The sequence below is a fragment of the Natator depressus genome, chromosome 2 (assembly GCF_965152275.1).
Source record: "Natator depressus isolate rNatDep1 chromosome 2, rNatDep2.hap1, whole genome shotgun sequence".
NCBI lineage: Eukaryota > Metazoa > Chordata > Testudines > Cheloniidae > Natator > Natator depressus.
In genome coordinates, this window is record NC_134235.1 from 82,684,414 (window position 1) to 82,699,218 (window position 14,805).

General features: G+C 40.0%; 1 protein-coding gene across 2 annotated transcripts in view; it reads left to right on the forward strand.

The window, feature by feature from the left end:
* The window catches only part of SMCHD1 (structural maintenance of chromosomes flexible hinge domain containing 1), a 170,381-nt gene that overhangs the window by 80,053 nt on the left and 75,523 nt on the right, over nucleotides 1-14,805 (forward strand). For both annotated transcript variants that reach the window (XM_074944544.1, XM_074944545.1), the window contains exons 25-28: nucleotides 8,045-8,272; nucleotides 9,680-9,828; nucleotides 12,628-12,716; nucleotides 13,829-13,947. In XM_074944544.1, coding sequence (XP_074800645.1) covers nucleotides 8,045-8,272; nucleotides 9,680-9,828; nucleotides 12,628-12,716; nucleotides 13,829-13,947 — 585 coding nt within the window. The remainder of the gene's footprint in view (nucleotides 1-8,044; nucleotides 8,273-9,679; nucleotides 9,829-12,627; nucleotides 12,717-13,828; nucleotides 13,948-14,805) is intronic.

Below are 14,805 nucleotides of genomic sequence, written 5' to 3' on the forward strand. Positions count from 1 at the left end.
TAGCCTCTATCTACACTAGGCGCCAGCTGCAAGTTCTGATGAACTAAACATCCTATACTATCTCCTAATGTTAGACTTTCCATCTCTACTCCTTTTGTCTAACTGCCCCCACAATGCTGCCGGGAAGGCAAAAAAATGACCAGACCTCTGCCAATTTGGCCCAATGGGGAAAAAACTTCCTTCCTAATCCCCCAGATGGGCCATTGGTTAGATCCACAACATTGTGGAAATGGAGCTCAAAATACTGTCAGTACAGGAAGTGAGGGAAGACAGGGCAGTTATGAAGCAACTGAAAATGGCCCCCAAAAGCCCAGGAGCGCTTTAAATCTTGGAGATGGGGAGCATAAGAGCCAATCTGTTCCCTGCTCCCCACCCCTGCCAGCCAGTGGAAGGCAGAGAGTCTCTCCTTCCCTCTTCCAGGTATATTTTTACCTATTTCAGAGGTAAGCAGAAGGGATTTGGGATTTCCAGGCTGGTATGTTCCTCCCGAGCTGAGTTGCATTGCCTTTAGTGTGATCAAACATCCTATCCCCATCACTGAGCCAGGGACAGGGCATTGTGCTATACCTATAAAAGCATTAATACTTTTAGAAAGGTGTATTTTTTAAAAAAAGGCAAAAGAAGGAATTGCAGAAATTGCATTAGTTAAAAATATTTTTTCCTTGGTATAGTCTATAGTGACTAGTTTAAAGAGCCTTGGAATACTTCTCTAAAAAGTACAAGATAAACATAAATTGTATGTATAGAATGTACAGCTGCAAGATGTGTCAAAACTGCAGCCATTAACAGGTACAAACAGAAGACAGTAGTGAAGGAGTTTGCTGTATACTCTATTTTTGTGTTAGTTGAAATATTTTGTTTTTTTGTCGTCTTTTCCTATCATCTTGATGTTTTTCTGTATTTCATTTTCTTTGTATTTCATCATTATTGTTAATATGAAACCATTCTTTATTCTAATTCCTGTCATTTAATGATCCCTCTCAGCACAGGTTAGTATTTCTTCGTAATCCAGAGAAACTTGCCTCTGTCCACAGCCATTATCACATTTAACCCAGTAGTTGAAGAAAACATGAGGAACCTTAATTAGTTTTATCCTGAAATCTGAGGAGATTAGTTAACTTGTAAACTCCCCCTTCCCTTAAAAAAAATCAAATCAAATCTTTATTTTCCAATAAATTTGCTTTTTATGGCTTTCAAGCTTGTAACTCCTATGGCATGACTATAATATAGTAAATAAGCAAGATTTCAATTTTCTTTAATACTTAAACGCTTATCTATGCTACTACTTGCATTGAGGGGTTAATTAAATGTCCTCATCTTGCACTATGATACCAACTTCATAGTGACCTTTAAGTATACATCAGCTCTGATTTCTACAACAAAAAAGTTAGGAACGATTATTGTGGTAGCTCCCACATCCTGTCCAATGCAGAATATGACTGAGGTTTTTCCACGGGATATTGCCTCTATAGAACCACACACTGTAAGTCAAAAGGGCCTAGCCATGTGGTCAAAGAACCTTCCTGAAGAGTGGTTTCCTCTGAAGTTTCTTTGAGATGAACATTATATAGACCAAAGGTTATAAATAATCTGCTTCCTTTTACTATCCATCAGTCCATATCTGACTACCAGCTGGAGTACTCCTAGGTCAAACCTGTCCATTTTCTTGGTATAGATCTAAATAGAAGTAGTTTAAAACATCTTATAATGATAGGTTTAGCGTAGGCATAAGTCTGGTACAGTATTAGAGTTTTCTTTCCAACTTGCAATGAATTTTTTGTGACTTCTGGTTGCCCTGGGCCTTGCCCAAGATGGTGGTGATCCATCTAAGAAAAGAGGATTTAGAAGGTATATCTCTGAATTTTCAGTGTTTCCTCACTTCAAATGGGTGTGAAAAGTGTCTCTTTTTTTTTTTATAATACTGTCTGGGAAGAATGTATAGCTAAAGCCTGTGGTACCTGAAACGTCTCTTAAAAAAGATACGAAAGATCCTGATGGCACATGATTCTGGAGACACTATTTCAAGAGGACAGGTTTCAGAATAGCAGCCGTGTTAGTCTGTATCCGCAAAAAGAAAAGGAGGACTTGTGGCACATTAGAGACTAACCAATTTATTTGAGCATAAGCTTTCGTGAGCTACAGCTCACTTCATCGGATGCATGCCGTGGAAAATACGGTGGGGAGATTTATATACACAGAGAACATGAAACAATGGGTGTTACCATACACACTGTAAAACCTCTCCAACACATCATCAAGGATCTACAACCTATCCTGAAGGACGACCCATCAGTCTCATGGATCTTGGAAGATAGGCCAGTCCTTGCTTACAGACAGCCCCCCAACCTGAAGCAAATACTCACCAGCAACCACACAACAAAAACACTAACACAGGAACCTAACCATGCAACAAAGCCCGTTGCCAACTGTGTCCACATATCTATTCAGGGGACACCATCATAGGGCCTAATCACATCAGCCACACTATCAGAGGCTCGTTCACCTGCACATTTACCAATGTGATATATGCCATCATGTGCCAGCAGTGCCCCTCTGCCAGGTACATTGGCCAAACTGGACAGTCTCTACATAAAAGAATAAATGGACACAAATCAGACGTCAAGAATTATAACATTCAAAAACCAGTCGGAGAACACTTCAATCTCTTTGGTCACTCGATTACAGCCCTAAAAGTGGCAATTCTTCAACAAAAAAACTTCAAAAACAGACTCCAACGAGAGACTGCTGAATTGTTCCCCTTCCCCCGCCCCGTTCCTCACACGTTCTTGTCAACTGCTGGAAATGGCCCACCTTGATTATCACTACAAAAGGTTTTTTCCCCCTCCCCCTGCTCTCCTGCTGGTAATAACTCACCTTACCTGATCACTCTCGTTACAGTGTGTATGGTAACACCCACTGTTTCGTGTTCTCTGTGTATATAAATCTCCCCACTGTATTTTCCACTGCATGCATCCGATGAAGTGAGCTGTAGCTCACGAAAGCTTATGCTCAAATAAATTTGTTAATCTCTAAGGTGCCATGAGTACTCCTTTTCTTATTTCAAGAAGGTGTTTATAAGCACAGTGGATGTTGCCATAAAGCCTGATCTGAAATCCCAAAATGAATGGTGTTCTCTGGCAATGGAGCCGCACAATGACCTGTTGAAACCAATACTAACAAATAAATGTAAGTTGTTCAGAATAAGCTGAAAAAAGCACCTGTTAAAGTGCCAGCCGTTCCAAGAGACTGCATAGTAAGAAAATGTTCTTTGAGTTCTGGTCCCTTTGTGTATTCCACTGTGGATACGCATGTGCCTGAGACCGGAGAATTCTAGCAAGTAGTGTCCATTGGAAGTGTAGATAGTAGTTAGTTAGAATCCTCACCCCAGGGAATCATCTGATCCCCCAGCGCAGGGCTTAAGTTATCCCCAAGCTCCCAGGCTTTAAGAATTGTATCTACTGCCCCTTCTTGTTTTCATTCAGTGACGACCACTAGCACTGCCTCTACTGCACTGAAGCCCATATCTCCATTAAGTACAGTATATGCCACTCCTTTCCCAGCCGAAAGCAGTAGGCACGAAAACTCCAGCTCCGGAAGTACCTAATGGAACGCGCCAGGGAGCCCCAGTCAGATCCAGGCTGGGGAGAATCTCAGGTACATCAGCCTAAGACATCAAGGAGTGCTCCTCCTAGCTTGATGTCTGACTCAGGACCAGGAATGACTAGACTCAAGGATCCTTCATCTGGCCCATCTCAGAAGAATAAAGGGCACTCTCTCATGAGCATAAAAACAGATTCCTTTCTAGATCTACTAAGAGTAGGGATCCTTCCCTGACCCCATCCAGGTTGGGCAAATCATTGCACACAGGACACAAGGACTTAAGTTCTCCTAGGCCTTGTGGCCATGATCAGAAGGTACATAGGAGCAAGGCTTCTTCAGTGCCGCTCTGCATGTCATTGACACTGACCACAGAACCGACTAAGACAAAGCGCCTGGACCTAAAGTATTGTGAAGTATTGGTACCGACAGTTACTACATGGTTGAAGTCTCCTTGATCAGTGCTACTGTCAGATTCCCCTAAAGAACTACCAGTTACCAAGAGTCCCTTTACACTGACTCCACTGGTGCGAGGTAATAATACACAGCCTTCTAAGCCTCCAGTATATCCTACACCACTGCACAGGATATCTTCATCCTCCCAGACCCGTAGTCTCCCCAGTTGGGATCGACCCTCACCAGACAGATTCTAACACCAGAAACAAGCCCATTCCATTAACTACTCATGGCTTCATGACATGGGTACTGATGGAAGTGGACCTGACCTTCTCTTCATTAGGAGAGTCAGATGTACCAGTGGAACTATCCTTCACTCCACCAAGGGAGTTCAGCTCAGACAGGGGATCAAGAGTCTCCTACTACCAATCTCGTCCATCCAAGTAAGGTCCTGCTGCTAGGGACCAATTTTTCCCAATAGCTTGGAGACTGCCACAACCTACTTTTGATCCCTCATACTGATGTGACAAGGGGCCATGGGGCCTGTACACACAGCTGGAGTCCGTGTGATCCAAGAGGGACTCTTTACACCTCCTTGCCTCCAAGAGGTCAACCAGAGCTTCCTGAGCCTATGCAGGAGGAAGAAGATGAACCAGATCTGCTGGTACCACCAGTACCAACACGTATTTCATTTTCCTTGAAGTCTCATCGTTTCCTCTGTACAACCACAGACAGTTCCAAGAGCTGCTTTGGAGAGTAGCAGAAGAGCCTCGGATTCCCTTAGAGGAGATCCAGTACTCACAACACAAGTGCCTGGACAATCCTACAGCTTACAGGATCTAGCTGAATAGCACTCCTGGTCAATGAGGTGATTCTGGAACCAGCAAAATCTGTGTGGCACATGGAACCTACCCGTTCATCTTACCCTAAGATAGCAGCAAAAAGTGATACTTTGTCCTGGCTAAGGGAGTGAAGTTTAGATTCATAGATACTAAGGTCAGAAGGGACCATTATGATCATCTAGTCCGACCTCCTGCACAACGCAGGCCACAGAATCTCACCCACCCACTCCTGCAAAAAACCTCTCACCTATGTCTGAGCTATTGAAGTCCTCAAATCGTGGTTTAAAGACTTCAAGGAGCAGAGAATCCTCCAGCAAGTGACCCGTGCCCCATGCTACAGAGGAAGGTGAAAAACCTCCAGGGCCTCTTCCAATCTGCCCTGGAAGAAAATTCCTTCCCGACCCCAAATATGACAATCAGCTAAACCCTGAGCAAATGGGCAAGATTCACCAGGCAGATACCCAGGAAAGAATTTTCTGTAGTAACTCAGATCCCACCCCATCTAACATCCCATCACAGGCCATTAGGCCTATTTACCATAAATATTTAAAGATCAGTTCTTGTTCTCCCACCATTCCCTGAACTCCCTAGCCGTCAAAGCAGCCGTGGAAAGGACTAAAAACACCCAAGGGCCAGCCCTGTGGCTCAGGAGGCCAAGCGTTTAGACCTTATTAGGAGAAAGGTGTTTACTTCCACCAGCTTCCAATTTAGAATTTCCAACTACCCAGGCCCTCCTGGCAAATTTTTTTTTTTTTTAATTATTCTAAATTCCTGGTCTCTAAAGACAGGATACTCCAGGAGAATAGGGCTTGACCTCACACCCTTTTTGATAAGAGCGTATTAGTGACAAGAACCTGATTACAAGATGCAGTTGATGCTGCTGATACTGCTTCATGATCACTGCTGACTGCTAGAGTGATGCATCAGGAATCTTGGCTACACTCTTCAGGGTTCCCCCGGTAGGTACAAAACACCATGAATCATTGCCCTTTAATTAAATCAGTCTTTTCTACCTGAAGACAGACAAGTCTTTGCATTCATTAAAAGACTCCATGGCAATCCTCTGCTTCCTGGGTATATATACACCAGTTCTGAAGAAAGTAGCATCAGCAACCTTGCAAGCCTTTGCCACAGCCCTTCTATCACAAGTGCATTGACGTGAGTGAGCCACGTTGCAAATGGCAGTGGGTGCAGAAATGGAGATATATTGCCCAATACACCTCTTCTGCAGCTACCCAGCCTCCCCAACCAAAAAATACTTTTGACAGGACACTAAGGAGTTGTAAACCAATGTTCATGACATCTCCGAGATCCACTTTGGTGGATGCCTAGTACAATTTCACCACAACTGAGGGCAGTAACAATGGACAACAGGTCATTCTTTTAGCTCAGTAGAGGTTCACCTGACAGCAGTCAGCACTTGTCACCCTGCAAAGGATGGCTTCTCTACCTTTACTCTATCCCAGTCACCTCCCAGTCAAGTTTTTAAAGGTCTTAATTAGAATTTCCCCACTGATAATAAGACCAGCTGCTCAATGGGACCTTAATGTAGTACTTTCAGCACATACCAAGCCACCTTTCAAACCCCCTGTTTATCTGTCTGATGCATCACCTGGCTATGAAGGTTGCTTTCCTCTTTGCCATCACCTTGGCCAGATGGGTAGGTGAACTGAAGTCCCTAATGGCAGACACTCTTTACACTGTATTTCATAAAGACAGGGTCTCGCTATGACTACACCCAAAATTCACCCTTAAAGTAGTTTTGGAGGTTCACATAAACGAGGCTATCCACTTACCTCTCTACTTTCCAAAACCCCACACTTTCAGCATAGAAAAGAAACTTCATTCCTTCAACGTAAGATGAGCTTTGGCATTTTACCTACAGAGAAGAAAACAGATCAGAAAGCATCTAGGCTGTTTCTTGCCATAGCAGGTCTAGCCCGAGGACAAGCTGTTTTCTCCCAGTGTATCTCTGGCTGTATCCTACCTTTTTAATCAGTGTGCACACCTTCGTTCCCCCACTGAGCTACAGGCTCATTCTACAAGAGCACAGGCAGCCTTGTTAGCATCACTTCTAGAAGTACCTCCGCTTGATATTTGCGAGGCAGCCATGTGGAGTTCCAGCCACACATTCTTGGGCAATACACCTTGGTCCAAGCCTCCTCCACTGATGTGTCCTTTGAGACAGTGGTTCTACAAGCACCTATATCACTTGGATCCTCACACCCTCCGCACTGCCCCTCCTCCGCACTGCCCCTTATACTCTCAGCCTAAAGCACAAGGAGAGCAAGGGTACAGGGGCAGACCAACGGACATTAGTGACTAGAATTCTTTGGTCTCAGGTGCATCGAGCACACGTATATAATGTGGAATACAGATAAAGACTGTGGAATACAGATAAAGACTGTGCATCTCGAAGAATTCCAGTTATGAAAGGTAAGTATTTTCCCTATGCCTTAATAGGGACCATGCCACTGGACCTGGTTGCTTTCCCTAGATCTTAGGTGTCCTGGGAAGGATGTCCAGGGATCCTTGGATCTGAATTGGTCAGATTAGTCCTTTGCATAGGCACTAGGAGTCTGGTTGTGTGTCCTCAGAGACTTAGTTAAGAAGGGATATTGCAGATTTACATCTCCAAAGCTTAGGAGCTGTAGTAATTTGGATTAATGGTGATACTTTATATCACTGATGAATATATTCTTAAGGTCTGATTTTCAGGGATACTAAACCTAATATCACCCACTGATGTCCAGGGGAGCTGCAGCACTCAGCACCTCTAAAAATACTGCCATTGGTATTTAACCCTGCAAAAGTTATAGTTGAATAGTAAGATGGCAAACTGACCTATTTCAAAAAGGGGGGGGTTATACTCTCGAACATAGATGTAAGGTTATTTTTAAAAATTGTTTTTAAAAAAAATACACTGGATTTGAGGCATGTGAAACATTAAAATTTCTACAAATAACTAATATTTCAAGATGTGAAATTAAGATTTGCATTTTTATTGTAGTTTTGATTGGTGGTTGAGAGGCCAGATTCTGACCTCAGTTACACCTAGGCCAGTGTAAACCCAGAGTAACTCCATTTATCTCCATTTATTATCCATTTATCTGGAGGTTAGAACTCAAATACACTCAACACTCACAAAATGTACAAGTTTATATTTCACGTCTTATTTATATCACATTCAATGTTTTTGCCATGCATAGAGTTGTAAAGATGTGCCACCAGTGGAAAAGACTATTAAGCTGCTCCCCAGTAGCCATGTTGCAAGACTGCAGATTTTTAGTGTAGAAGGACAAAAGGCTATTCAAATCAAACACCAGGATGAAATTAACTGGATTGCAGGGGATGTCATGCACAATCTTATCTTTCAAATGTATGATGAAGGAGAAAGAGAGATCATCATAACTTCAGCTCTAGCTGAAAAAATTAAGGTGGGTATTTTAGAAGAAACTTTATCATAAATTCAAAGGAAATGGGACACAATTGACAGAAAATACAATACGTAAAGATGAAAATGTACTGGCTTCTTTACAAGGGGTTTGTTCTCTCTCTCTCTCTCTCTCTCTCTCTCTCTCTCTCTCTCTCTCTTTCTTTTTTTTTAAATCAGGTACATGAGCAACATTCCAACTGATAGTCTCAGGATATGTCTACACTGCAATAAAACTCCCATGGCTGGTTCATGTCAGCAGACTTTTACTGCTAGACTGTAAAAGTTGAAGAGTAGACATTTGGGCTTGGCTGGAGCCTGGCTCTGGAACTCTCCCTCCCCACAGGCTCCCGCTTGAGCCTGAATGTCTACACTGCAATTTTATAGCCCCACAGCCCAAGCCCCAGTTATCTGACAGGCCAGCCCTGGATATTTTATTGTAGAATAAACATACCTTCACAGGCCCCTTGAAGATCTACAGCACCATACAAACATGGAAATGTTACTTTTCTCATTTAATAAGATTGCTTATCTCTATAAAATCCAATAAAATGTTAAAACTATGTCCATAGGGGGTAAAGACACTTAATGACCATTTTATTGAATTGAGTAAGACTTGTGTAATATGCATCATATTCTATTACCATTAATGCCAGAAACTATCTCAACAGTAAAGGTCTTAGACTAAGATTACTTTAATTATGTAACACATTTTATTAATTGATAAAAGTAACATTACTTTGCTTGTATGGCATTCTTGTTCCTCAAGGCTGCTGAGACTCGATAATAATCTTGCCTGAGTAAAAATTGCAGAACAGGCCCTTTGGTTTATTCAGAACATCTTTTGCAGTAATATATATTGTGAAAAGTATGTTAGCATTTTCAAGCCTTTTTAAAAATAAAATAAAATAAAAGTCCTGCCTCCTCCAATGCAAAACTTCCTCAACTCTTCATAGCTACTCTCCAGTATAAAATGTTAATCTGTGTAATACCTGCCTCAGACCTATACTTTCAACTTTGGGGGCTTTCCCAACATTCAGTAGCCTGATCAGATTTGTGTCAAACCTGTAACTTCATGAAGGACTTGTGTAGAGCTTGATACCCAGGCAGAGCTCCATTGAATTGATTCATATTTTGTCTTGGTAAGGTTTTATAGCATTGGGACTCTGTTAACATGACATTTTAGACAGTCAGAAAGGTTGAATGTAAGTTCTCTTCAAAGTAGACTTCTGTATTTGTTCAGGTAACAGAGGCTAGTGTTGGAAAAACTCAAGACTCTCATGAATAAGATTACTACTACTGTGTACATTTTTACATACACAGTCCAGTCCTGAAAACCATAATGTATATGTACAAACGAAGGGATGAATTTGTATAGCCAGTGATTAGTTAATAAATATTTTGGTTTTAGGTTAACTGGACACCCAGGATTAACAGAGAGCAAATGATTCAGGGACTACTGCCTGATGTTAAAGTACCAACATCTGTAAAAGATGTGCGTTATTGCCTAATTACATTCCATGATGACCATGTATCTTTGGAGAGTGCATTTACAGTCAGGTCTGTTCTTTTAAAACACATTTTTATTGATGATGCTTTTTGTAAAGGGTTGTAATACTGTCCTTTAAAAAACAATAATTAGTGTTTTTTCTCTAAAAGGGAAAAAAAATTAAAAATATTTGGTGAAAGAGATCATATTTTGTAAAGAATTAAATAGGCTATCCTAAAGCAAAAAATGTTGATTGCAGAGAAGAACATGGTGTTTGAAGAAAAACATCAGTGTATGGCTGTACATAGCTTGACAATCACTTGTGAATATAAATCCATTTATAGGGAGGATGTTGGTGAAAAATTTTGGTAGGCTTCAGTTGCCTGTGTTACAGGATTGTTGAAAAGCATTGGCCTCTCTCTATTGGTTACAGCAACAACAAAAGGAAAATATTTGCATCAGTGCAGAGCAGATTGTTACAGGTATCATACAATTGGAAACAGTGATTGTTAAATATGTACAGGTTTCAGAGTAACAGCCGTGTTAGTCTGTATTTGCAAAAAGAAAAGGAGTACTTGTGGCACCTTAGAGACTAACCAATTTATTTGAGCATGAGCTTTCGTGAGCTACAGCTCACTTCACTTCACTTCATCGAAGTGAGCTGTAGCTCACGAAAGCTCATGCTCAAATAAATTGGTTAGTCTCTAAGGTGCCACAAGTACTCCTTTAAATATGTACCTGACTTTCAGCATCTACGGAGCTTCAGAGCAGTGTACAAATATTAACTAAAAGTCAAAATATCTTTTCAAGGTAGGTTTGCAGCAATCAGACGTTCTCAAGATCCACAAAATACAAAATGGTAGCCAACCCTGAAGCAAGAAGACTGTACAAAGTTGAAGCAGAAATCTCATCTTAAGTGCTTGTAAAACACTCAACACACCTTTGTAGTGCAAAATAAATTACTTGAATAGACAGAAGATATTTTGATTAGGTAGTAGCTGCCATTCTTCTTCAGGAGAAAGATTCTTGAAAAACAAACCAAATTGTTGTTGCTAAAACAAAACAGAATACTAGAGACCGTTACCTTTATTTTTTATTCCTTATCTGAGAAGGTGATTCTTCTGTCTTCCCCTTGATAGGAATCTTCTTAACAAATTGTGTTTAGGAAGCTGATTCAAGCATAGTTATTTGTAAAATAAACTTATATTTGCATCTGAAAATTTTTTTTTTGGTCAGACATGGTTGTCTCTTTACGTAGAAGGCACTAAATGATAGTGCCAAATACGCTAACTGGTTGGAGCCCAAAGATTTGTTTGGTGCCAATACAGCATTAATATCACAAATTTATTCCCAGTCTCCCTCTAGATGAACCCTAGGACTACCTTGGGAACAAGGCTTAATAGCCCTGAGAAGAATGTGTGCAATGGTCTTGTAGTTATGTCGGTCCCAAGATATTAGAGAGACGAGATGGCTGAGGTAATATCTTCAATTGGACCAGCTTCTGTTGACGAGAGAGACAAGCATTCGAACTACCCAGAGCTCTTGATCAGCTCTGGGAAAGATACTAAGGCTATGTCTACACTGGCAATTGAGCGACAAAACTTTTGTCTTTCAGAGGTGTTCAAAAAAACCAAAACCCTGAAAGACTAAAGTTTTGCCGCAACAAGTGTCAGTGTGAACAGCGCATTGTCGGCAGTAGCACTCTCTTGCCAACAACGCAAACCCTGCTCGTTGGGCGTAGAAGTTTTTTGTCGGCAGGAGAGCCGACATACAGCGGCTACACTGCACGACTTTTAGTGGCATGGCTGTGGCGACACAGCGGTATCGCTAAAAACTGTGTAGTGTAGACATAGCCTCAGAGTGTCTTCACCTTGAATGGTCCCTTAGAATATGCTAACTACTCATACTAAACTATCTTTTCAACCTTGTATTTAGTTGTGACACTGAGTACGTTTTCCAGACCTGAGGAAAAGTTCTGTGTTGCTTGAAAGTATGTCTCTTTCACCAACAGAAGTCGGTCCAATAAAAGATATTACCTCACCTACCTTGTCTCTCTGAGAAGAATGGTCAATCCTAAACAGAGTAGACATCGCTTAAGCTGGTCATTGACATTTTATGGCCTCATTTAGAACATAACTTGAATGCTGATTCTTTCAGCTGTTCACGGTCAGACATAATACCTGTGGAAGACAAAGTAACTCAAGTCAGTAAATAAACCAACGTAATTTTTTTATAAGAGTAAATATCATTTTAAAGATCGTCACGCTAACTATTCGTGCTACATACTATAGATTAGGAAGAAATAGATTGCTCAATTCAACAAGATTGGTTCAGACAAAATGCGCTGAAGGAAAATCTGGTCTACATGCCTTTCTTTATGGATGAGATCTTGGTATCTTTGTGTGTGTATATCAAGTCATATTAATCATGATCCAGATTCTAATGGATTTTACAACTAGACAAATGTTTTAAAATTAATTCAGACATCTGTACAATTTATTTTGTCCTAATCTGGTTACAAATACTGTTCCAAATTGCAGACTAAGCTGGACTTTAGCCTGGTTACGAAACACAATTAGCAATCTCATCTATGCTAAGTATTGGTAACCATACTAGTAGAAAATCAAGTTTAACCAGGTTCTCTGACATCATTGTATTTTGTCATACATACGGTGCTCACACTGGTTGTGGCTGAAGTGAAAATACAAAAGGTTATCAATTAATAAATCAAATGTAAGCACTTGAGTCCTGTAATATATGCAAGGATATAAATTTTGAAACTCCAGTTGCAAATGAATTATTTTTGTTAAATATGTTTGAAGTCATTGATTTAATGAAGAACTACAAGCCAATTTTGTATGCCAATTTAGACCACTTCCTGATGAGCCTAAACACATTAAATGCAAATTAAAAGGACCAAATACATTACAGATGGGTGAAGAGCTACAAAGTGAAATCGGTGAGTACCTGCATGTCCTATGCTTCATTGTAGGATATAAAAATTTCCTTATCTCTCATAATGTATTATCTTGTTATCTGTACAAAAAGCATGTGGCAGAAACTCCGTAGTACGTTGTCCAATATAAAATAGGCAGCTACATTTTAAAATTAAAATCCTAGTATGGAAGAGTTTATCACATCTCAAAGTGAAAAGGTCGTGTTACAAATATCTTCTAGAAGACGAAACCCACCTATAAATCTGAATTCCTAGTCTACTTGATATTCCTCCCTCTGGAGCTCAGATCATCAGGAAGATTTTATTTAAGTCATGCCATCTAAAACACCCTCATTTGAATACTGTTTCAGACCTTATTCAGAAATTTGGTCATCTCTATATAAATTTATTTTTGGCTGAGGCTGCTAATTTGAATGGAAATAGGCATGCTGGGGAGACAATCAGCCTTTTCAGTATTCCTCAGTTCTGATGTTTTTCACAGTTTTTACCTCATATTTCAATGTCTTTATTATGCATACATTGATGACTTAAGTTCCCATTGGCTATGATGCTACAAATGTTTGGCTATGAGGTATTTTATTGGTAGAACTGTCAGTGAAATAATATGTTGTGATTTTTTTCAGCTGATTGAGAGGGTTTTTTTCTATAGTATACAAGCAGTTTAGATATGCTGAATGTGTAAACGACCTCAACATGGTCTGAAAAATATCAGATATCTAGTTAACTAGCCTCTAGAAATTAAAAATATTAGGAACATTTTGTGGGGGTATAAAAGTGTATCTTGAAATAAAACTCCTATTTCATTTGAGGTAAGAAAAAAATGAGCATAAGACAGCTGATGTCAGTGCTTTAATGTGCTCTCACATGAGTTTCAATATTAAGAAGACTTCCCTTTTAATTCTATGTCAAGTTAAGAGATGAGCTACTACTAAAGGGTAAACGTGCTTGAATGGGAAAGGAGGAGTCTCGTCAGGTATGGCTAGACTAAATTAATGCATTTTTCACTATTTCCTATTTATATAGATTTTATGCATGTTCATACTTTGTCTATTAAAGAGGACTTTGTGCAGTTACAGATTTTTTTTTGGAAAAATACGCATTCTTCTTTTTAATAGATGTGATGGTTACAGACCAGTATGGGAATCAGATTCAGACACTCTCAGGCTCTTGCATAAATTCCTTAGGAATTTCTGGGAATGGGCTGGATAAATCAAATTTGAAAACTACTTGGCAGGTAGGTACTCAGAAATACTTTCTAAGATGTCATACAATGTGTTGTTGCCAGCATGTAGCAATTGATTTATAATAAAACTATTAGTCACCCAGCAGAAATTTAATCAAAATTGGAAAAAGTCTAAATTATCTTTTTGATACGTTAAAAGAGGAGAGTGATCTTAGAGATCTATTAAACTCTATCCCATGTGCCTGTTACAGCTGGGGGATTCAGCAACTTAAGTTCCTTTTTTACTACTGATGATAAATCTCCATGCCATTGCTGCAGCTTATACAACAAATCTCATTTTTCAGGTTATGCTTCAACCTTTTCGTCATTTGACCTGTTCTTACTCCATGCTCCATTTTTATGTCTCTTGCTTCTAGGTGTCAGTTTATTTTTTTTTAAGTAATTTTCTCATTTCGGTCTTTTGTGTTGCGCTTTGCGGATGTAGGGATGTTTGGTGTGGGGGGAAAAAAGAATGAGAAGACATAACTGCTAGATATAGAACATTAGTATTACTGAGTCATTAGTAGAGATGATCCAAGTATTTTTCAATGCCTGTGCCACCTTTAAGTTTCTGAAATTGCAAGGTCTCAGCTTGTCTCTGTGTGACTGAAGAACGTGTTACCCCAAGTTCTTCTAAAAGTCCATCTTCCTGAAAATACCCAGGACACAGTGGACTTGGCAGAAGGATTTGCTAGCGCGAGCAAGTTTCCTCAAAAAAGTATAAATTGATGTGTAGAAAGCAGAGTGATTTTTTGTTATGTTTGGGGTGCAGAAACAGATGACTGCTTTTAGCTTTTCAAAATGTGGACTCTAGTTGCTGATAAAATAATTATGGACTGTTGTGTGATTATACATATATGTAATTACATA